This window comes from Apodemus sylvaticus, chromosome 1 (genome assembly GCF_947179515.1).
Source record: "Apodemus sylvaticus chromosome 1, mApoSyl1.1, whole genome shotgun sequence".
Taxonomy (NCBI): domain Eukaryota; kingdom Metazoa; phylum Chordata; class Mammalia; order Rodentia; family Muridae; genus Apodemus; species Apodemus sylvaticus.
The window spans coordinates 118431977-118457249 of NC_067472.1; the positions used below are offsets into that span (position 1 = coordinate 118431977).

General features: G+C 36.8%; 1 protein-coding gene across 2 annotated transcripts in view; it reads right to left on the reverse strand.

The window, feature by feature from the left end:
- The window catches only part of Grm5 (glutamate metabotropic receptor 5), a 551762-nt gene that overhangs the window by 67500 nt on the left and 458989 nt on the right, over positions 1–25273 (reverse strand). For both annotated transcript variants that reach the window (XM_052177680.1, XM_052177672.1), the window contains exon 6: positions 21656–21782. In XM_052177680.1, the coding sequence (XP_052033640.1) occupies positions 21656–21782 (127 nt within the window). The remainder of the gene's footprint in view (positions 1–21655; positions 21783–25273) is intronic.

The following is a 25273-nucleotide window of genomic DNA, read 5'->3' on the forward strand; positions in this document are numbered from 1 at the left end:
CTGTGACAATTTTTGATGAACTTTGTCATAGGGAGGCTGAGAAATATAAGAACAGAGACTATTTTTTTGCATTGCTTTATCAGTAGTACTAAAGACCATGCCTGACAGACTATTCTTAGGAGGACAGGGCAGATGATTGATAAAACAAAAGAAAAGACCATGTGAGGAATAAGAAGAGATACATTTAATTTTCAGCCTTCGGAGTTATGAGTATTTACTATATTTTTATGTCCCCAGATGTAATATAGATACAATAAAAAATTTCATTAGCTATAATGAACATTTGAATCTATGAAAATTCTTATGGTTTGTACTCACTGTACTTATGGATAAGTAGAAAGGCCTAGTGAAAAGACTAGTGAAGCAACTTCACCAGAATGAATCTATGCAATCCTTAATGCTATGTTAGCATTTCTCTGAAATCAAACATCAAAATCTTCTTGTTAAACCCACAAGGAGTCCCTCACTTACAAATATTGTAAGGCTGTAAGAAGGACATTGCTGTTAATTTTTATTTACCTTTCCTAACTGGCAGAATGGTGACCAAAATACTGTATTTTCAGACAGATTCATGAAATTACTTTTTACATTGAGTTGAACCCTAAGAAGTAATTTTTCCAGTGTTTGGGTATCCTTCCAAGTATTCAAAAGCTTTCTAACTTTCTGATGCAGATCTTTGTCAGACACTTTCCAAGCCAAACTATATTTCTTCTGTACCTACATACCCTAGATTTTCTTTCCCTTGGAAAAATGCTAGTACTTTCATGAGCCTCAGCTTATATTACTTTTCTTAAGGCTGTTTACAAAATCATATGCATTTTTTACACAAAATTTTCTTCCTGGTTTTCTTAACAAGACTACTAGTTTCTATTTTTTTAAGTAACATAATCTTATAAGTACTTCCCAAGTGAGCTACTGTATGATTTAACAAAATAAAATGTTTGGTTTTTATTACAGAAAGAAAATATGGAACCAACCCACCAAACACATAAGAAATACACACATGAGAAACGATTAATGGTTTTACCTAAGCACTAAATTATAGGAAATTACTTACAAAGCACAAATTGAACATTCATTCTGAATTCAATCTGCATTATTGATCATGAACACCATTTAAATTAATGAAGCTACACTATGGTAATGTAAAGAAAGTCATTTGCTTCTTTAGTAAACCCTCCCAATACTCAGTTTTGTGATTTCAGGGCTGGACACTCTCCCCGGTGTTATAGGGGATGCTTCAGTCCCTCTTAGAAGGGTGAACAAAATATTCACAGGAAGAAATACTGAAGCAAAGTATGGAAGAGAGATGGCAGGAAACGCCATCCTGAGACTGCTCCACCTGGGGAATCCAGCCCATGTACAATCACCAAACCTCATAGGAAGAACAACAATATCAGCCAAACAGGCTGCCAGAGCTCCCAGGGACTAAACCACCAACCAAAGAGTACACAATGAGGGATCATGGCTGCAGCCAGATATGTAGCAGAGGATGACCTTTTCAGACATCAATGATAGGAGAGGCCCTTCTTGGTCCTGTGAAGGCTTGATGCCCCAGTGTAGGGGAATGCCAGGATAGTGAAGCAGGAGTGGGTGGGTTGGTGTGCAGGGGGAGAGGGGGTAGGATAGGGGGTTTTCAGAGGGGAAAGGAGGAAAGGGGATAACATTTGAACTGTAAATAAAGAAAATATCTAAGAAAAAAATAGTTGTAAAGATGTAAGCTAAAAAGCCAAATGTGGAGAGAATACTTTACAGCCCAGACACAGTCAGCAGAGAATTGGATGGAAGCTTAGATGCGGGCTTTCAGACTGAAGCTGATAATACCCGCTTGCCTACAGATCAGGGATTGCTGTGAGCTCTGTGAAAAACAATATGTGACTTTAGCAGTGGCAGAATAGTTATGTGATGAGGGAAAGCAAGAAAGGAGAGGTATGCACATAAAACAAAAGTGACTCAATGTCTGCTAAGTTGCCTGTGTTTTATTATACTGCCCTATACTCTAGCAGGGAAAAGACAGGCTGATATATCTTCCAGGCCTCTTTACACAGAAGTAGCTCCAAGAAAATATACTAAGTGGCAAGTACAAGGAAGCGTTAACACTGCATTTTTCAGTCCACTTACTGCCTTCTTTAAGCCTGCAAAGATAGGAAGCATTTACCTCTTCACATCACTTGTAATATACTAATAATTTATGAAGCCTTTCCCAAGTCGGCTGAATGATGTAGAATTAAGCATTAGCTTACAATGTTTTATGTAAGAAATGTGATAATTTATTTTCAGCAGACTACACAACTGAGATCAACGAAACCACATTGTTTTCTCTAGTTAAGCCATATCAGAATGGTTTGACCACAGTGCCATTGTTCTGGCCAAACCACAGATTGATCACCATGAACACTGTGGGCCTTTCTCACTGCTGTGCTTCTGACAGGATGCAAAGTTATTCATGTTTTCCTTTAGGAGTGGACCTTTCAGCACCTTCAACCCCTGGAGTAAGTGATATTTATAGGTGTGCATGTATCTTGGTTTATTAGTTATTATTTTTTGGTTGGAAATTGCTTATAAATTGATAAAAGGTGAGGCACTGGAAGAGTCACAAGGCATTTTACATCTTTTCCACAGGAAAGCTGTGGCATCTCATCAAAGACAAAACATTGTTTTTATAATCGTTAAGTGATGAATAGCCTCATCACTCTCATTATTAGAAAAGAACCAGTGTTTCCTGCACTTTTAAGCCATCCACTTATCTTCAGGTATTGTTTTCAAAACATTAATAGAAGAATTATGACAGTAAATATGAAATAATATTAAGGCATGTTATAAACTATTTGTATTCCTTTTAGTATATCCTCTGATCTAGTCATTATTACCTCCACTTAGTGTAAAACAAGCTGATACTTAAAAATGAAAGACATTTATTTGCTTGATTTTACAGGCTGAGTCATTTGTAGAGTATCCTTGAATATGACTGTCACTGACTCCAAAATACTATTGATTTAAATTCTGTACTTGGAAATTGATAAAGATGAATTATTAGAGGCATATCTTAAACACAGTCAAAATCTGAAGATGTAATTTCTACTCTATATTTGACATTAATTTAACTTCCTTAGACTGTTTTGGTTGCTGTGGAGTTATTAAACTTCTAAAGAGAATTGTAGGTAGAACATTCTAAATAGCATTCCCAGGGACCTGGAGAATTTTATTGTCAAAACAGACACTTTCTTTTTCAGATATTTGTTAGTATGATGCTTATTTTATTTATGAAAAGATGGTTCTCAGTGAAAGCTTTATGAAAATATGACTGTGAATTTGTGATGCACTTGATTCTAAAGGACTATATACATATATATATATATATACATATTCTTTAGATGTGACATAAATATTATTTATGATCTTTGTGGCTGAAATTGTTTTTCTAGTTTAACTTCCCATTTTGTCATGAATTCATTCTCTTTCATCTCAAAAGGATCTCCAAACTTTAAAGATCTCATCAAATAATTTCTTTTGATGATTCTATAGTGTATCTCCCAGTTCTAGAAGTCCTTCACTCCTGCTCCTCCTTAAAATTTTATTTCCTCTTCTCTCTTTGTTTATTTTTCTATAGATAGGGCAGGGGAACTGTCTTTATTCTTGAATGTATGTTTGGCCAGACTCTGGAATACTCAAGAGTAGTCTCATGCATCCATTACTACTGTGTATCAAATGCTGAGTTTTACAACTCAATATATATTTGCTAATGCATAAGTCCATCCTTTGGGCCACCATTGCATCTGGTATGCACTCCAATTATTGTATACATTGCATCCGTAATCCCAATGTGATTATTTATGTCAGGCTCCAACTATGCCATGTGAGGCTTGAAAAGTGAAAGATTTTACTTATTTTGCATTTAAGTCATAAGAAATCACCACTGTGTGAAAAACATTTAATTGTTAAATGAATAACTGACAGGGCAGTCAGTTGTATAATACGTGGTACTGGTTAGATTGTGACAGAAATTAGAAGCACAAAAAGAGAAATATGTATTAAATAAATGTTTGCAAAGGGTCACTCAGGCTCTGGAGATCAGAGACCTGCCACTGGTTACAGGCTCCTGGACCAGTTCCTTTGCATCCTCCAGAATACCCCTGGACACTGCTGCTTTAACTCTGCTCACTTTTGTCCTTCAGTGAAAATCAGTTTCCACACTCGAAAGTAATTAAGTCACTCAAGGAGCCAGAAGACTTGCTAAAGAATGTTCCTGCTGACTTTAAAATGTTGCTATGCACAACCTTTGCTTCCTTTGCACATCTCTGCACTTGAAGGTACATTTCTCTTTTTTTTTTTTTTTGTATTTTTTATTTTACTTTCTAAATTCTTTGTTTACATTACAAATGCTTTCCCCTCCCCAGTTCCCCCCTCCCCATATGTTCCATAAGCCCTCTTCTCTCCACCCATTCTCCAATCACCTCTCTCCTTTTTCTCTCTTCTCATACTCCCCTACAATGCTGGATTCTGCCTTTCCAGGACCAGGGCCCTCTCCTTACTTCTTCATGGGAAACATTTGATATGCTAATTGTGTCTTGGTATTCAGAGCTTCTGGGCTAATTAGTTTCCACTTATCAGTGATAGCATTCCATGTGTATTCTTTTGTGATTGGGTTACCTCACTTAGGATATTTTCCAGTTCCAACCATTTACCTAGAAATTTAATGAATTCATTCAACCCTGAGATTTCACCTCATACCAGTCAAAATGGCTAAGGGTAAAAACTCAGGAGACAGCAGGTGTTGGCGAGGATGTGGAGAAAGAGGAACATTCCTCCACTGCTGGTGAAATTGTAAGATGGTACAACCACTCTGGAAATCAGTCTGGCGGTTCCTCAGAAAAGTGGACATGACACTTCCGGAGGACCCTGCTATACCACTCCTGGGCATATACCCAGAGGATTCTCCAGCATGTAATAAGGATACATACTCCACTATGTTCATATCAGCCTTATTTATAATAGTCAGAAGCTGGAAAGAATCCAGATGTCCCTCAATGGAGGAATGGATACAGAAAATGTGGCATACAGATGCTGGAAAGAACCCAGGTATCCCTCAACAGAAGAGTGGATGCAAAAAATGTGGTATATCTACACAATGGAGTACTATTCAGCCATTAGAAACAACGAATTCATGAAATTCTTAGGCAAATGGATGGAGCTAGAGAACATCATAATAAGTGAGGTAACCCAGACTCAAAAGATGAATCATGGTATGCACTCACTAATAAGTGGTTATTAACCTAGAAAACTGGAATACCCAAAACATAATCCACACATCAAATGAGATACAAGAAGAAAGGAGGAGCGGTCCCTGGTTCTGGAAAGACTCAGTGAAACAGTATTCGGCAAAACCAGAACGGGGAACTGGGAAGGGGTGGGAGGGAGGACAGGGGAAGAGAAGGGGGCTTACGGGACTTTCGGGGAGTGGGGGGGTCTAGAAAAGGGGAAATCATTTGAAATGTAAATAAATTATATCGAATAAAAAAAATTAAAAAAAAAAAAAGAAAATGTGGCATATTTACACAATGGAATACTACTCTGCAATTAAAAACAATGAATTCATGAAGGTACATTTCTTTGTGAGTGAAAAGCAGGAAACCATGCTAACTTCCAGTCCCAAGGCTTCCCACTGTGTTCCTGCTGGAAAGCCAAGCTGATTCTACTTTTGACTTTCACTAAGTTTCTCAGATGACTCTAGTCCCTAACTGACTCAACAGGGAATGGTTTTGCCAACTTTGGAGAGGGAAGCTTAAGATCTGAGCATCTTGGAACTCTTGCAACTTCCTTCAAATTCTTTAGCAGAAAACAAAATCTATTCTATAAATTCCATATCTATATATAATTTGTATATATGCTTTGTATATACATGCTTGATATATATTATATATAGACACACACATATTTATGTATACATATTTATGTATACACAGTATATATAAGAATATACATGTATATATATCCATTTATATACTTAAAAAAATACATGTGCATATATATGCTATTTTTAAATTTTTACAGTGGCAAAATGCATGAATAAGCTTCTGGCAAATAGAAGCTTTTAAGAATATCTGACTACCTCAACCAAATTGCTGCTTTTTGCATCTTTTCCTTCCTCTGTAAAGTAGAGCATTAGTGCGCTACTTTTGCCATGTTTTGTTTGGTTTAGAGAACAAATTACCTAATTTTAGCAATGTTAATTCTCAATCAAATTTCTTCATTGATTTTTATACCCACTGTATTATTTAACTCCATACACCAATAGATTCATATTGATTGCTGTAAGGCTTGTTACTGTAGTTTTCTTAACATTTGTATCCTAGCCATTTGTTTGTAACTTTTATATTTTAATATTATGTAGAAAAATGTTTAAGTTGCAAAATTGAATGTGTAAAATATACTATGAACAAAATAATCAAGATTTAAAAAAATTAACATTTTGTCATGTTAATTTCAAATGATCCTCAGTTCAATAGAGGCACTTTACAAACATAATTGAACCTCTTCAGTAATTCCTATGTGACTGTTTGCAGATGACATCATCATTCTGAACTTAGTATCCTTCCATTTCATGCTTAAAATTAATATCCATTCTCCATTATCACTCTGTAAATAATATTTATAATGTGTCTACAAATTGCATTTCCTTTCTTATTTGATTTTTGGATAGTCCTCAAGATAATAGCCTTGTTGAAAAATGTTTTCTAGGATAGAAGGGCAGAGTGGTTTTTGTTTTTTTTTTCTAGTTAGTTTGCAAAAATGTTTAGCATTTAGAATATTGCTGGAGACAGAGTTCATGACACACTATCCCCCAGTATGGAAACTTGGCAAACAGATTTTTGAGAAATAACATGTAAAATAAGGGACTTCTTGTCCTTTCCTTTCTTCTGTTGACTCCAGTGATATAAGACATTTTAGTGGAAGGATCATCCCCACTGTCATAGCCAGAGGGCAAGAGCACCCTCCTCTGCCAAGATAAAGTGCACAGGGAGAAAATGAAACACACAAACCTTGCTACTTCAGCCCATATGACTTCCTTACCACAGTTTACCACAATTATCTTTTCATCAAACTCATGAATTTAACCTCTCAGCTTTTATTGTTCTCTCGTGTCTATATTGCCTATGAACATTTCTATGTCACTGGAAAATTAATATCAAATGGGCATGGAAGCATCCATTTGTAATATATTGAAGACCAGCACTTAATGAAGCTGAAGCAGAGGTATTAGCATGAGGTGGAGACCAATCAGGGGAGCATAGAGAGTTCCTGTTGTAAAGAGATAACAAAGCAAGCAAATCTAAGGCTAAAAGTTCTAAACCTTATATTGAATAACTCTAATGATTTTATCTTGTTAATTACATATATACATGAGAGAAGGGAGTTTTTCCCTTAAGAAATATACTTTTATTGAGTGGATTACTAGATGACTCAATAAATAAATGGATGTAATTTTACGTACAATGAATTATAAAACCCTATGAGACTTGGTCTTTGTTTAACTGTCTTGCCTTTTTTCTTTGCACTCATTCGTTCTGGTTCATTCGTTAAAGCATAACAAATACTCTTCTCTCTAATTTTGATGTTGGAAGCTACCCTTTTTACTTTTACTCATATGTACATGAACTTTATTGGAGAAATGATTTTCAGAGGCAGCAGTTAGCTTCTACGGATCTGAATTTCCACATTGTTCTGGCCATGTCTGCAATTAATATCCAACGATTCACAGAAGAGATGAACAGATTTTAGGTAAAGAAGAATACATGCATGGATATGGAGAAAATAACATTGTGTGCTATGGGAACTATAAACAGTCTTTGATGTTAGAATACAAAATGAATGATATGAAGAGATGGGGCCTAAAACTAGAAAAAGAATTGGATGGTCTTACAGAGAAAACATATGTGTTATGTTACAATATTAAAATATACCCTACCTCTTCAATCTATGTGAGTATGAAATGATTAGTAAATTAAATATCTTAAGTGATGGGCTTTGAACACTGCATTTTCAAAAAATAACAGAAGCAAAAAGTATAATTGTCAGATTCCTCATGCTTTTTGCTCTGAATGAAGTCATCCAACACTCATTCAATTGGTTCTCTTTTGATAGGCAAAAGAAAAGAGCTTCCTTATTTCTATTGACTTACAATCAGAAAAAGAACTCTCCATACAGGTCTTACTAATCATGTCTCCTAATATGGCTTGTTCTCCTTAAACTAATTTTAGCTAATTTTACTTCTCTTTGACTATTGTCTAAAAGCCACATAAGGATTTGAAACTTAATGTATTCATTTGAGGGCTCATTTCTTCAAAATTCTCCTTGTGTAAAACTGTTATTTGAAAAACAAAGGACCCTGAGATTCCATTTTACACCAATCAGAATGACTAAGACAAAAAGTTCAAGTGACAGCACATGCTGGCAAGGGTGTGGAGAAAAGAGAATGCATATTCCTCTATTGCTGGGAGAATTGCAAACTGATACAACCATTCTGGAAAGCAATCTGGCAGTTTCTCAGAAAATTGGAAATATTTCTAACTGAAGACCCAGCTAAACCTCTCTTGGGCATATACTCAAAAGATGCTCCACTATGCCACAAGGACACATGCACTATGTTTATAGCAGCCTTATTTATAATAGCCAGAAACTAGAAGCAACCCAGACATTCCTCAACTAAAGAATAGATACAGAAAATGTATTTCATTTACATAATAGAGTATTATTCAGCTATTAAAAACAAGGACATCAGGCTGAAGCGATGGCTCAGTTGTGAAGAGCACTGACTGCTCTTCCAGAGGTCCTGAGTTCAATTGCCAGCAACCACATGGTGGCTCACAACCATCTGTAATGGGATCTGATACCCTCTTCTGGTGTGTCTGAAGACAGCTTCAGTGTACTCATATACATAAAATAAATAATTAAAAAAATAACAAGGACATCATGAATTTTGCAGGTCCATGGATGGAACTAGAAAATATCATCTTGAGTAACATAACCCAGAAACAAAAGGACATGCATGGGATGTGCTCACTAATAAGTATATGTTATCCAAAAAGTACAGAATACATTCCACAGACCCTAAGAAAGTAATAAAGAAGTAACACCCAAGGGAGAATCCTTTAATCCCATTTAGAAGGAGGAAGAAAAAAATCATGGGAGGCAGAGGGAGGGAAGAACCTGCATCAGAGAGAGAAAGGGGAGGATCTTCTACAGGGGAGACAGGAGAGAAGTCCAGAGGGCCAAGAGAATGAATGGAAATGCACAGCTGTAGGGATTGGTAGACCTGTAATGGAGGGAAAGCGGATCCCGGGACTCAAAGTGGGTACCTTAGCAGAAATGCCCAACAGTGGTAATATGGAACCTAAAGAGACCACCTCCAGTAATTAACAGGATCCCCAGCAGATGAATGGGGACACAAACCCACCTTCAAAATTTGTGATGCCAAATTGTTCCTGGCTAAAAGAAATGAAGGCCCCATCAAAATTCCAGCTCAATTCTTCATAGAGTTAGAAAGAGAAATTCTCAAATTCATTTGGAATAACAAAAGTCCTAGGAGAGTGAAAACAATTCTCAACAATTAAAGAACTTCTGGGGATTACCATCCCTGACCTCAAACTGTACTATAGAGCAATAGAGATAAAAACTGCATGGTATTGGTACAATGATAGGTAAGTAGATTAATGGAATAGAATTGAAGACCCAGAAATGAAACCACACACCTATGGTCACTTGATCACTGACAAAGGAGCAAAAATCATCCAGTGGGAAAAAACATTTTTAACAAATTGTGCTGGTTGAACTAGCAGTTAGCATGTAGAAGAATACAAATCAATCCATTCTTATCTCCTTGTACAAAGCTCAAGTCCAAGTGGATCAAGGACCTCCATGTAAAACCAGATACACTGAATCTAATAGAAGAGAAAGAGGGGAAAAGTCTTGAATACATGGGTGCAGGGGGAAAGTTCTTGAACAAAACACCAATGGATTATGCTCTAAGATCAATAATCAAGAAATGGGACCTCATAAAATGGCAAAGCTTCTGTAAGGCAAAGGAAACTGTCAACAGGACAAAACAGCAACCATCAGATTGGGAAAAGATCTTTACCAATCCTACATCTGATAGAGGGCTAATATCCAATATATACGAAGAACTCAAAAAGTTGGACACCAGAGAGCCAAATCACCCTATTAAAAATGGGGAACAGAACTAAACAGAGAATGCTCAACTGAGGAATATTGAATGGCTGAGAATCACCTAGAGAAATGTTCAGCATCCTTAGTCATCAGGGAAACACAAATCAGAACAACTCTGAGATTTCACCTCACACCAGTCAGAATGGCTAAGACCAAAAACTCAGGTGACATCAGATGCTGGCAAGGATGTGGAGAAAGAGGAACACTCCTTTATTGCTGATAGGATTTCAAGCTAGTACAACCACTCTGGAAATCTGTCTGGAGGTTTCTCAGAAAATTGGACATAGTATTACCTCAGGACCCAGCTATATCAATCCTGGGCATATACCCAGAAGATGCTCCAACATAAAATAAGGACACATGCTCCACTATGTTCATATATATACACCTCTGGCATATATATATATATGCCAAAAGCTAGAAACAATCCAGATGTCCCTCAACAGAGGAATGGATACAGAAAATGTGGATGTGGTACGTTCACACAATGCAATACTACTCATCTATTAAAAACAACGACTTCATGAAATTCACAGGCAAATGGATGGAACTTGAAAATATCATCCTGAGTGAGGTAATTCTGTCACAGAAGAACACATACAGTATGTACTCACTGATAAGTGGATATTAGCCCCAAAGTTCAGAATACCCAAGATTCAATTCACAGAAAATATGAAGCCCAAGAAGACCAAAATGTGGATGCTTCAGTGCTTCTTAGAAGAGTAAACAAAATGCTCACAGGAGGAAATATGGAATCAAAGTGTGGACCAGAGACTGAAGGAAAGACCATTCAGAGATTGCCCCACCTGGGGATCCATCCTAATCACAGCTACTAAACCTGGACACTAATGCTGCAGCAAGCCTGAGATGGCTGTTTTCTGAGAGGCTCTGTTAGAGCTTGACAAATACGGAAGCAGATGGTTGCAACCAACCATTGGACTGAGTGCAGGGTCCTGGATGGAGGAACTGAAAAAGGGACTGAAGGAGCTGAGGGGTTTTGCAGCCATGTGAATGGAGCAACTGTGTCAACTGGCCAGACCCCCAGAGCTCCTGGGACCGGGGACTGGACCACCAACCAAAGTATATATATGGAGCAACCCATGGCACTGTCCACATATGTGGCAGAGGATGGCCTTGTTGGTCATCAGTTGGAGGAGAGGCCTTTGGTCCGAAGGGTGTTCAGTGCCCCAGAGGAGGGGAATGCTAAGGAGGAAGACTGGAGTGAGTGGGTAGGTAGGTGGGGTGCATCCTCATAGAGGCAGGGGGAGGGAGGATGGGATAGGGAGGTTCCCAAGAGGAGACCTAGAAAAGGGGAAATTATTTGAAATGTAAATAAAGAAGATATCCAATAAAAAAAAACAAAGAAACAGACAAAAACAACAACAGCAAAAAGAAATTCATGGACAAAAATGGAACTGAGACTGACCAGTGATCAGCCCAACTTGAGATCCATCCCACGGGCTGCCACCAAGTCCTGACACTATTACTATTGCTATGCTGTACCTGCAAATAGGAACCCAGCATGGCTCTCCTCTGAGGCCCTCTACCAGCAGCTGACTGAGACAGATGCAGATTCTCACAGCCAAGCATTGGATTCAGATCTGAGACCCCTATGGAAGATTTAAGGAAAGTATGGAAAGAACTGAGGGGATGACAACCCCATAGGAAAACCAATAGTATCAACTAACCTGGACCTCTGGAAGCTCCCAAAGACTAAGTCACTAACTTAGCATATAGGAGCATATAGGGGCTTGTCAAAGGCCCCCTGCACATATGTAGGAGAATTAAGAGTTGCTTCACTGAATCATGTATGAGAAAGACTGACAATGAGTGTGTGTAATACTTACTCAAGAAGTTACCTGAACAAGTAGGAAGTAGAATTAACAGTGGGAAAAATGTGTCTTTACACAAGGATGTTTTTGAGATAATGTAGAGTTAAAAAGAAAAATACATGACTATTATACTAGACAAGGAAACAGTGCATTAGCCATCCTGCTTCATGTCTGGGTCACAATCTTAATGAAAATGGAAGAACCACATCCTTTTACAATCATCATCATCATCACTTTTCTTGTGAGTATTGATTTACATTTTAATGTTAAACTTTTTCCAATTCTCTGTTTGCTCATAATATTATGTTAACTCCACACCTATATTACTAATTGCACAGAGTTGTTACTTTACTTTTTAAAAAAAAAAAAAAACAGATTTTTTTCTCGCCAGGTTTTACATTTCCTAGAAACTTAATTATATCTTCTATTTCTAGTCTACACCACACATTCAGACACGTTAAAGGCACAACTTTTTAAATTAATTACTTCCTACTTGAGAATATGAAAAGTCAAAAAAAGTGGACATTAAAAAATAAGTCTTCTCAGGTTGCTCTCATCTAACACTAAAATCTTGATACATATGAAGAAATGCATTTATTCCTCTAGGGTTTGAGGTAGGAAGCTTAGTTGTTTTCTTTAATACCTTGTACATCCAGTTTGTCTGTATGTATTAGAGATGTAATACCTAATCATAGCTCAGATATTTCAAAGCACTGTTTAGTTAAAGACAGCAAGAAATCTTGTCTGCTGTAGCATGATTAGTCCACTTAATTTTTACCTTCCATATTTTCCTAAATTATTTTACCTCGTAGAGACAAGAATGTTATTTAATAACATATTATTAATCTGCTACAACCTATAAAAAGTCTTCAATGGTTTCTCACTCTACTGATACTTCAACACTCAAATCCTGAGCACCTTCTTCCAGTGGGAATCAGATCTTGCCCTGATACCTTTCTGAAATCCAACAATATATCTTCTTTCCTATAAATACTGTCTTCTTGTCAGAACTGTCCTTCCCCAGTCCCTTGCTAGCAATTTGTATTTATCACATATGTCATTTCTTTACAGAAATCTTTTGTGACAACTTTAAGTTATATACTCTTTATTGTTTCTCTAAAATTTTCATTTCATCTGCTTTTCTTTTGCTTACTTTGCATACTTTGCCAGTGTGTGTTTGTATATATCAGTGTGTGTTATAGCTTTTCTCCCCACATTACAAGGTATATAGAATATGCTACTGCGACCAAATGTGAGAACCATGTTTTTTACTTTCTATATCACGCATATAATAGTATAATGAAAATGGTAATAATGAAATATATATCTAATGAGATAATGAAGTAATATGCCATGTTCACTTTCCATAGCATTATGTTAGAACACATAAAAGACAAAAACTGACATTAACAGTATTGTGCTGACTGCATCCCTTGGTACTCCACTCAGGTGAATGGGAAAATTCAGAATAAAAATAATCTGTATTTAAAAGGTTGTCTTCAAATTCTTGCCATCTTAACATCTTTTTTTATAATTTTTTATTGATATATTTTACATTTACACTTCAAATGATTTCCCCTTTTCTGGGTCCCCACTCCAAGCAAATCCCATAAGCCCTCTTCCTTCCTGTTCTTCCATCCACCCCTTCCCACTTCCCTGTTCTGGAATTCCCCTATACTCTTGCACCGAGTCTTCCCAGAACCAGGGGCCACTCCTCCATTCTTTTTGGACATCATTTAATTTGTGGATTATGTCCTGGGTATTCAAAGTTTCTAGGCTAATATCCACTTATCAGTGAGTGCATACCATGACTGATCTTTTGAGGCTGGGTTACCTCACTTTGTATGATGTTCTCCAACTCCATCCATTTGTCTAAGAATTTCATGAATTCATTGTTTCTAATGGCTGAATAGTACTCCATTGTGTAAATATACCACATTTTTTTTTATCCATTCCTCCGTTGAAGGACACCTAGGTTCTTTCCAGCTTCTGGCTACTAAAAATAGGGCTGCTATGAACATAGTGGAGAATGTGTCCTTATTGCATGCTGAAGAATCCTCTGCATATATGCCCAGGAGTAGTACAACAGGGTCCTCAGGAAGTGACATGCCCAGTTTTCTGAGGAGCCGCCAGACTGATTTCCAAAGTGGTTGCACCATCTTGCAATCCCACAAGCAGTGGAGGAGTGTTCCTCTTTCTCCACATCCTCGGCAACACCTGCTGTCTCTTGAGTTTTTGACCTTAGCCATTCTGACTGGAGTGAGGTGAAATCTCAGGGTTGTTTTGATTTGCATTTCCCTAATGATTAATGATGTTGAACATTTCTTAAGGTGTTTCTCAGCTCTCCGAAGTTCTTCATGTGAAAATTCTTTGTTTAGCTCCCTACCCCACTTTTTAATGGGGTTATTTGGTTCTCTGGGTTCTACTTTCTTGAGTTCTTTGTATATATTATATTTTGGCCCTGTGTCGGATTTAGGGTTGGTGAAGATCCTTTCCCAGTCTGTTGGTTGACGTTTTGTCCTTTTGACGGTGTCCTTTGCCTTACAGAAACTTTGTAGTTTTATGAGGTCCCATTTGTCAATTCTTGATCTTAGAGCATAAGCTATTGGTGTTCTATTCAGGAACTTTTCCCCTGTGCCCATGTCCTCCAGGGTCTTCCCCAGTTTCTTTTTGATTAGTTTCAGTGTGTCAGGTTTTATGTGGAGGTCTTCGATCCATGTGGAGTTGAGCTTGGTACAAGGAGATAAGAATGGATCAATGCGCATTCTTCTGCATGCTGACCTCCAATTGAACCAGCACCGTTTGTTGAAAAGACTATCTTTTTTCCACTGGATGCTTTCAGCTTCTTTGTCGAAGACCAAGTGACCATAGGTGTGTTGGTTCATTTCTGGGTCTTCAATCCTATTCCATTGATCCGCTTGCCTGATATTGTACCAATACCATGCAGTTTTTTTCTCTTTTATATATATTTTTATTTTCTATATTCTTTGTTTACAATCCAAAAGCTTTCCCCTTTCCCAGTCCTGCCCCATATGTCCCATAAGTCCTCTTCTCTCCATCCATTCTCCTATCTTTCCCCCTCCCTTTTCTCTGTCCTGGTACTCTCCTACAATGCTGGATCAAGTCTTTCCAGGATTAGGGTCCTCTTCTTATTTCTTCATGGGAATCATTTGCTATGCTAATTGTATCTTCAGTACAGAGCTTCAGGGCTAATTAATATCCACTTATCAATGATTGTATCCCATGTGTATTCTTTTGTGATTGTGTTACCTCGCTTAGGATGATATTTTCAAGTTCCATCCATTTGCCTAAAAAATTCATGAATTCATTGTTTTTAATTGCTGAATAGTACTCCATTGTGTATATATACCAATGCAGTTTTTATCACTATTGCTCTGTAGTAGAGTTTAAAATCTGGGATACTGAATCCCCCTGAAGTTCTTTTACTGTTGAGAATGGTTTTAGCTATCCTGGGTTTTTTGTTATTCCAGATAAATTTGAGAATTGCTCTTTCTAGCTCTATGAAGCACTGGGTTAGGATTTGTATGGGGATAGCATTGAATCTGTAGATTGCCTTTGGCAAGATGGCCATTTTAACTATATTAATCCTGCCAATCCACGAACATGGAAGATTTTTCATTTTCTGAGATCTTCTTCAATTTCCTTCTTCAGAGATCTGAAGTTATGTCATATAGGGCTTGCACTTGTTTGGTGAGAGTCACCCCAAGATACTTTATGTTGTTTGTAGCTATTGTGAAGGGGGTCATTTCCCTAATTTCTTTCTCAGTCTGCTTATCCTTTGAATATATAAAGGCTACTGATTTGCTTGTGCTGATTTTGTAGCCAGCCACTTTGCTGAAGTTGTTTATCAGCTGTAGGAGTTCTCTAGTAGAGTTTTTAGGGTCACTTAAGTATGCGATCATATCATATGCAAATAGTGATAGTTTGTTTGACTTCTTCCTTTCCAATTTCTATCCCTTTGACTTCCTATTGTTGTCTAATTGCTCTAGCTAGGACTTCAAGAACTATATTGAAAAGATATGGAGAGAGGGGGAAGCCTTGTCTAGTCCCTGATTTTAGTGGGATTGCTTCAAGTTTCTCTCCATTTAGTTTGATGTTGGCTACTGGTTTGCTGTATATTGCTTTTACTATGTTTAGATATGGGCCTTGAATTCCTGTCCTTTCCAAGACTTTTAGCATGAAAGGATGCTGGATTTTGTCAAATGCTTTTTCAGCATCTAATGAAATGATCATGTGGTTTTTTTTCTTTGAGTTTGTTTATGTATTGCATCCCTGGGATGAAGCCTACTTGATCATGGTGGATGATCGTTTTGATGTGTTCTTGAATTCGGTGGGCAAGAATTTTATTTAGTATTTTTGCATCGATATTCATAAGGGAAATTGGCCTGAAATTCTCTTTCTTAGCTGGATCTTTGTGTGGTTTTGGTATCAGCGTAATAGTGGCTTCGAAGAAGGAGTTGGGTAGTGTTCCTTCTGTTTCTATTTGTTGGAAAAGTTTGAAGAGTATTGATGTTAAGTCTTCTTTAAAGGTCTGATAGAATTCTGCACCAAAACCATCTGGTCTTGTGCGTTTTTTGGTCGGAAGCCTATCTATGACTCCTTCTATTTCTTTAGGGTTTATGGGTCTGTTTAGATGGTCTATATGATCCTGTTTTAATTTTGGTAATTGGTATCTGTCTAAGAAAATGTCCATTTCCTCCAGATTCTCCAGGTGTTGAGTACAGGTTTTTGTAGTAGGATTTGATGATTTTTTGAATTTCCTCGGTTTCTGTTTTAATATCTCCATTTTCATTTCTAATTTTGTTAATTTGGATACTTTCTCTGTGCCCTTTGGTTAGTCTGGCTAAGGGTTTATCTATCTTGTTGATTTTTTCAAAGAACCAGCTTTTGGTTTTGTTGATTCTTGTATGGTTCTCTTGATTTCTACTTGATTGATTTCAGCCCTGAGTTTTATTATTTCCTGTCTTCTTCTCCTCCTGGGTGAATTAGCTTCTTTTTGTTCCAGGGCTTTCAGTTGTTCTGTTAATTTTCTAGTGTATGCTCTCTCGAATTTCTTTTTGGAGGTGCTCAAAGCTATGAGTTTTCCTCTTAGCACTGCTTTCATTGTGTTCCATAGATTTGTGTATGTTGTGCCTTCATTTTCATTAAATTCTAAGAAATCTTTGATTTCTTTCTTTATTTCTTCCTTGACCAAGGTATCATTGAGTAGAGTATTGTTCAGTTTCCACATGTATGTGGGCTTTCTGTTGTTTTTACTGTTACTAAAGACCACTTTTACTCCATAGTGATCTGATAGGAGGCATGAGATTATTTCAATCTTCTTATATTTGTTGAGGTCTGTCTTGTGACCAACTATATGATCTATTTTGGAGAAGGTACTATGAGGTGCTGAGAAAATGGTATATTCTTTTGCTTTGGGATGAAAAGTTCTATAAATATCTGTTAACTCCAATTGGTTCAAAGCTTCAATTAGTTTCATTGTCTCCCTGTTTAGTTTCTGTTTTCCTGATCGGTCCATTGGTAAGAGTGGAGTGTTGAAGTTACCCACAATTATTGTGTTAGGTACATTGTGTACTTTGAGTTTTAGTAAAGTTTCTTTTATGAATTAGGGCGCCCTTGTATTTGGGGCAGAGATGTTCAGGATTGAGAGTTCTTCTTGTTGGATTTTTCCTTTGACCAGCAAGTAGTGACCTTCCATGTCTCTTTTGATGACATTAGGTTGAAAATCAATTTTATCTGAAATTAGAATGACAACTCCGGCTTGTTTCCTGGGACCATTTGCTTATAGAATTGTCTTCCAGCCTTTTACTCTAAGGTAGTTTTTGTCTTTGACACTGAGGTGTGTTTCCTGTATGCAGCAAAATGTAGGGTCCTGTTTACATAACCAGTCTGTTAGTCTATGTCTTTTTATTGGGGAATTGAGTCCATTGATGTTCAGAGATATCGAGGAGTAGTGGTTATTGCTTCCTATTATTTTTTATTTCAATTTTATACGTGTGTGGTTATCTTCTTTGGGTTTGATGAAAGAAGCTTAATATCCTGCTCTTTCCAGGGTATAGTTTCCCTCGTTGTAATGGTGTTTTCCCCTTATTATCCTTCGTAGGGCTGGGTTTGTAGAAAGATATTGTGTAAATTTTGTTTTGTCATGGAATATCTTTGTTTCTCCATCTATAGTTATTGAGATTTTCGCTGGGTATAGTAGTCTCGGCTGGCAATTGTGTTCTCTTAGAGTCTGCATGAGCTCCGCCCAGGATCTTCTAGCTTTCCTGGTCTTTGGTGAGAAATCTGGTGTAATTCTGATAGGTCTTCCTTTATATGTTACTTGCCCTTTTTCTCTTACAGCCCTAAGTATTCTTTTTTTGTTTAGTACATTTGGGGCTTTGATTATTATGTGATGGGAGGTATTTCTGTTCTGGTCCAGTCTGTTTGGAGTTCTGTAGGCTTCTTGTATATTCATGGGCATCTCTCTCTTTAGGTTAGGGAAGTTTTCTTCCATAATTTTGTTGAAGATATTTGCTGGCCCTTTAAGTTGTAAATCTTCACTCTCATCAATACTTATAATCCTTAGATTTGGCTTTCTCATTGTGTCCTGGATTTCCTGGATACTTTGGGTTACAAGCTTTTTGCATTTTGCATTTTCTTTAACTGTTGAGTCCATGGTTTCTATGGTATCTTTGCCATCTGAGATTCTTTCTTCTATCTCTTGTATTCTGTTGTTGATATTTGCGTCTATGGTCCCTGATTTCTTCCCAAGGCTTTCTATCTCCAAAGTTGTCTCCCTTTGTGCTTTCTTAGTTGCTTCTACTTCTGTTTTTAGATCCTGGAAGTTTTTGCTCAGTTCTGTCATTTGCTTGTTTGTGTTTTCCTCTAATTCTTTAAGAGATTTCTGTGTTTCCTCTTTCATGACTTCTGCCTGTTGATCAAGGTTCTCCTGTATTTCTTTAAGTAATTTTTGCATTTCCTCCTTATTGGCTTTTGTATTCTCCTGAATTTCTTTCAATGATTTTTGTGTTTCCCTTGTAAGGGCTTCTAATTTTTGATACATTTTTCTCCTGAATTTCTTTAAGAATGTCCTTCATGTGTTCCTGTACCAGCATCATGACCAGTGATTTTAAATCCAAATCTTGTTTTTCTGGTGTGTTGGGGTGTCCAGGACTTGCTAATGTTGGAGAATTGGGTTCAGATGCTGCCATAATGCCTTGGTTTCTGTTAGTAACTTTCCTACGTTTGCCTTTAGCCATCTGGTTCTCCCAGGTGTTAGATGGTCTTATTGTCATTGGTTGGTGCTTCAACCTACTGTGGATCTTTAAGGTTATCTCTGCAACACTGGATGACTGGGTTTCTTCTGGCACAGATTACTGATATGCTGCCTTCCTCTTTTGTGCCTTTGGGGCCCTTCTCAGTCTTGCCTCAAGCAATGTTATACTTAGGTTGTCAAGGTCAACCAGGTATTTTCTGTCTGCTCTATTATGGAGCTAAGATGTTGTGGTGGGGTCACTCCCTCTGTTGATTCTCACATAGGACACAGGTCCTGCGATGGACTGGCTTGCAGATGAACTGCCTATGTGCTCAGTTCCTGAGTGCAGGCAGACCCCTGGCAGTTTGCACCACCAGAAATATAAAGCTCAGGGTGATACAATACCTAGTGATCCTTTTCTGTCCCAGCAGGCAGCAAATATGGCCGTGGGGCTTCTCCCCTTCCACCCATCTTAACATCTTATTAAGACAAAATTTATATAACTGCTTACATTGAATTTAGATTTATAAATCAAATACAGATGATTTAATAGTTATAAGGGGCTGTGAGAAACTGATGTGTAGATATGGCTTCATTTTATTTTAAGGTATTTCATAGTTTACTTACAAGATTCTGGCATTTATCATTTAACTATAGACATGAGCCAATATCCACATATACGAAGGGACCATTGTACTCCCTGACAAAGTACTTAATTAATCCTGCAATACTGTTAAACATAAAAGAATTTTAAAATTCAACAATAATATAATTTGAAATTAGAAAAAATGAACTGATACAAAAAAATCAATACCATACCATGCAAAACTCAGAGAAAACTCTTTTCTTGTGGGCATTTTCATTATTTTGTGTGTGTATGGGCTCAACTAATAAACTTGTCTACTCAAAATTTCATTTGGTCAAGTGCTCATTTCTGAGTCATCTCTGGAATGCCTGAGAACATCAGAAAGCATTTCTAATGATAAAAACAGAACTTAATGCTGCCGTTTGGCACTTAGACGTTTTATTAAATCAGATCTTTTCAGACAGAGAAATTTCCATATAAATATCTCTCACTAACATAGAGTCTTAGTGTAAGCAAGTCTCAAAAGCCTCCAGATCACAGGATTTTTATAATCATGGCCTTATGTAAGCTAGTACAATGGCCATGGATAATCACTTATCCCTTGAGGTAGGGGCTTTAACAATGATAATCTTATGATCTTCTAGGAGTCCTGTGCTAAAATCCATCTTAATAATAGAAACTCTAGACATCTCTCTTGCAGGTGCTCTTCTAGGAATGCCTTGTTTTGTCCTCATTTTTGATATACAAGGATACAGAAAACTATTTCAAGCCAATATATAATGCACTTTGAACATATTCCATCTCTAACCTAACTATTCTCTTTTTTCTACTCTCTTTCTCATTAGTCTTATCTGTTCCCCAAGAGAACGGTGCTTCTATTTTCATGCCTTCTATTCACATAAGATTTTCTGTTTCTATAAAGTCTAGGATGTACAGCAAGAATAAACATGCAACATTTATCTTTGTAATTCATTTTATTTGCTGAATGTGATTATCTTCATTTTTATTCATTATATTAATCATGTTTGAATATTTTGCCTTTAGCATTAAACTATGAACTTTCTTAAGACAGAGGGACAGTTTTAGTTTTCTCTTTATTTCACTCGTAGGAAAATGAATCAAGTACACTGATGATGAATTGGAAGAATGGCTGTGGAGATTAGGGCTTTAGTTTTCTATTAAAATTATTGAAAATAAATGTAGAGCCTGGAATGAATGCTATGGAGTAAAGGAGTAGCTTTTGAAATAAATATCCTCAATTAAACCAAATTCAAACAAACAAACAAGCAAACAAGCAAGCAATGCCTGGTCTGTCTCACCCTTCGCCAACATTATTTAAAAGCAGCATTGATTACTTTCAGCTTGAAGTTTCCAATAGGAAAAAAATAACTAAGTAAAAGATAAAATTTAATTTTTTTTAAAATCTATCTTTTTCTTCTTGGACTTGGACATCAGCCTCTTAACAGGAAGTTCATGGTCTAACTTAGGAACTCAGGATGTTCTGAGGATGGACTGAACACACCCTATAGACAGCCAAGAACTGTTTTGGAATGGGGATAGAAATCAGGCAGAACTGCCCCTGAAACCAAAAGCTTTCAATGATTAGTCAGGTTTTGGGAAAGCTTCTGTTTCCAAGGAAATTCTCTGTCCCCTAAGTATGACTCTGTGAAAATGGTGAGGGACCCTTTCCTCACCATGGCCTCATCATTTTTCAGTCAATTTCAGAGGACTGTGGTGACACTGTGTTACACGTACCTGTCAGGTCGTCTGTGGGCCAGGACCCCAGTTGGCATGCCTTGCAGGTGTACTCATCAAACACATATTCATTCTCTTTACAAGGTGTGCAGGTCCAACAACAGCTGACTTCTCCCTTCCGGATCACCTGAGGGGAATAGTTAACATTCTGATTAATGTTGCTCCTTAGAAACTAAAACAGATATATCTTATCCAAATATATTTCATTTTATAGAGTTTTCTTGATATAAGCAAAAGTGATTGATAAAATGTAAGGCTCTAAATTTTCACCTACTTTTATATTAATGAAGCTATATGAATATACATAGGAAGGGAGAATTTCATTTTCAGGGTAATCTGAGCCACTCTTAGACAATTGTTAAATTATGGAATATAAGTAGGGTCATTTAAAATACTGAGATTCTATGCCTTTCAGGGTTTACATATTCAAGATAACTAAGTTTTTCACCTTTGAAATGTTCTGACAGCCCATGGCTCATTTCCCATTGATATGAATGTCAATATTTTGACAATCTAAATGTATTAACTTTTCTAAAAATAATTCCCAGTTAACAGTCTCTTTGAATCATGGCATCATGATATATTTTCTTTGACGATTCATAGTCAATTTGGTTTTACTTTTTCACATGAACCTTTTGGATTCACATCTATTCCTCATTACAAGTAGCAATTTGCTTTCCCACAGTTCCTCCTGTGAACACACTGAACGTAAAGGTGCTTTCACTGCCATTGAAAAGATGCCAATCCTCTACCTAAATCAAGTTCATAAAATCTCTGGACAATGCCAGGGGAGCTTACTATAAATGATGGGGCCCAATTACAACTTGGAGTCATGTTAACATAATGATGTTAAATGTATACTGAGTAGAATGAAAATGACATTTACACAGAAACCCAGAAAAAAATTTAAAAACGATGAACTAGGCAAATATAAGTATATAACTAATGCTAATACTATGGTGACAGGGAATCAAATTCTGTCATAATGTAAATTATATCCTATATAACATGGTAGAAAAGCATGCCAAGAAATCTCCCTGTTCAGCTATTCAATGATTTGTAAGTATAAGTTCAAACTGTAATGTCATGAATTGACAAAAAGCCAGATGCATCCCATAATTGGTAATTAGTATATGTTACTACAGCATTCAAAATTAGAAATACTTGATACATTAGAATAATCCACAAAGGCTTTATCATGAAAAGTTTAATTACAGGGTGACTTGCCACAGTGAAGAAGGTTTCTGTTATCATGTTCCAAGTGTTCAGAAACATTTTTAGCAAATATTGTATACTTAAAGTTTGGGGCATAGAGTTGTAATATTTAGCCTTCCTAACTGTGCCGGGAAAGCATTAGAGTACCAACCAAAGAATGTCAAGGACAAATATGTAAGTGTCACTATATTCCAATAAATTTTATTTTTAAAGATAGTCCATAGGTGAGATTTAGCTTTCAGGTCATAGTTTCAATTTTTGTCATATGTCATAACAGAAGATACTGATAATTTTAGAAATTCTACAAGCTGTTAAACCATTTACCAGATGGTATTAAAATTGTTCTTATTTTTGGTGGTCATTTTTTGCTAGTTTTTAGCTTCCAAAATTCTCTTAGTCTCATGGCTGAGAACGTTATAATACAGCTTACATCTAACATCTCAAAGGTGTTGTTAAGTTTGAGTAAAGGTAGTTTTGATTGAAAAGAGCTATTGAAATTCCTTCAGGTATTCTGCATACCTGAAATGGTGAGGCCTATCTGAGGGCTATTCAATTTTCTCAGTATCATTTTTCCTCTCCCAGAAAATGATGCTTCAATAACTAACTTTGCCTGTTTTCTTAATTATGTTTTTATTTCTTCTTAATGGGCTTTTGATTTCCTGGAAAGATCATGTTTAATCTAAATTAGTGTCTTCAGAGTAGCAAATTGCCTCTTACTTGCTTTCCCACACACACTCTGTATCTCTGCCTCTGTCCCAGAACAAGAGGACAGGCAAATTCTCAGTTTGCACATCTGTTACTCTTTACTCCTCCTCCCTAGCTGCAAACTGCTGACCACTGTGTTGGCTGACTGGATTTCTCTTGGTGTCTTCCTCTCTGAATTGACTTTGCTCCACCTCCCCCTTCCTTCCATTTTCAAAGCAGTATTTTTGAAGGCTTGTATTTACTTCTTATATTTTTTATTTAGACTTTCAGGTTGGCAACTTTTTAATATATTCAAAGACTATCAATTTAAGCTCTAACTACTTTATTCCTTTTTTGTTTGTTTGTTTGTTTGTGGTTTTTTTTTTTTTTTTTTTTTTTTGAGACAGGGTTTCTCTGTGTAGTCCTGGCTGTCCTGGAACTCACTCTGTAGACCAGGCTGGACTCGAAGTTAAAAATCTGCCTGCCTCTGCCTCCCAAGTGCTGGGATTAAAGGCATGCATCCCCACTGCCCAGCAACTAGTTTATTCCTAAATCTGGATCTTTAATATTAGTTTTTCCTTTTTTTATAGACCAGCTGTTATTGGCTTGTTATATAAGAAAAATCAACAAATCTTGTAATTAATCCATATTCCTTCCTCTGAAACCTCCTCTCTTCCTCCTTTCCTTCCCTCCCCCTCCCTCCCCTCCCCCTTCCCTCCTCCTCCTTCCCTCTCTCTCCCTCTCCTCTCTCTCTCTCTCTCTCCCTCCCTCTCTCTCTCTCTCTCTCTCTCTCTCTCTCTCTCTCTCTCTCTCTCTCTCTCTCTCTGTTTAAGTTTGTATGTTCTTGTAGACATTAGAAATTATTATAGTTAGATTTTTCCATAATATGAGCACTGGGATTGAATCCAGTTAGTCAGGTGATCTGACAAGTATCTTTATTTGTTGAACCATCTCTCAGGTGCTCATTTTTTTCTTTCATTTATATCAATGGTACTTGGAGTGCCAGTCGATTTTCTGATACTTTGCTTTTCTTCCCTGACCCAATATTTAATCATCTGCCAGCACTGAGTTGTAATCTGCAAACTTTTCTCCAGTGTCACTTCTACTTATTTTTGCCATCATTATTCTTTGCCTTGCCATCACAGTTAGCGTCCTATATTTTAATTCTTCCTCTTTTTATCATCTGTCATTTCACTTCCCAATACCTACTGAGGGCCAACATGTGTCAATATTTTAGCAGATAGTATATTTTAATTTCACGTCCTAAAATATAGGTTGCTTATTTAGTATAATATAAAAATTTATCCATAATTTGGTTTTCCCCGTTATTCTAATGTTTTCTTTCAAGATAGCTACTTATATACTGTGGATTTGTCAATGTCATTCCAATGCCCTATCCATTACTTTGGTATCTTCTGTATTTCTGTTATCCATACACCAGTGATCTTTCCTTGGAATTATAACCAGTTTTTGGCCTGAGGCCTGAAATTTCATTCAGAAGAGCTCCCCACTTCTTTCTCTCTCTCATCTCTGTTCTTTAAATGAAATCATTATATTTTCATAATATTGTTTAAGTTGCATGTTTTTCCTCATTTATATTAAACCCTCCAATTATTAAAACACATATTTTGTCCCATTGATCTTAATGATCTATTACATGGAGATTTTTTTAAAAGATTCAATTATTTATCTTATGTATATGAATATATTGTTATCTTC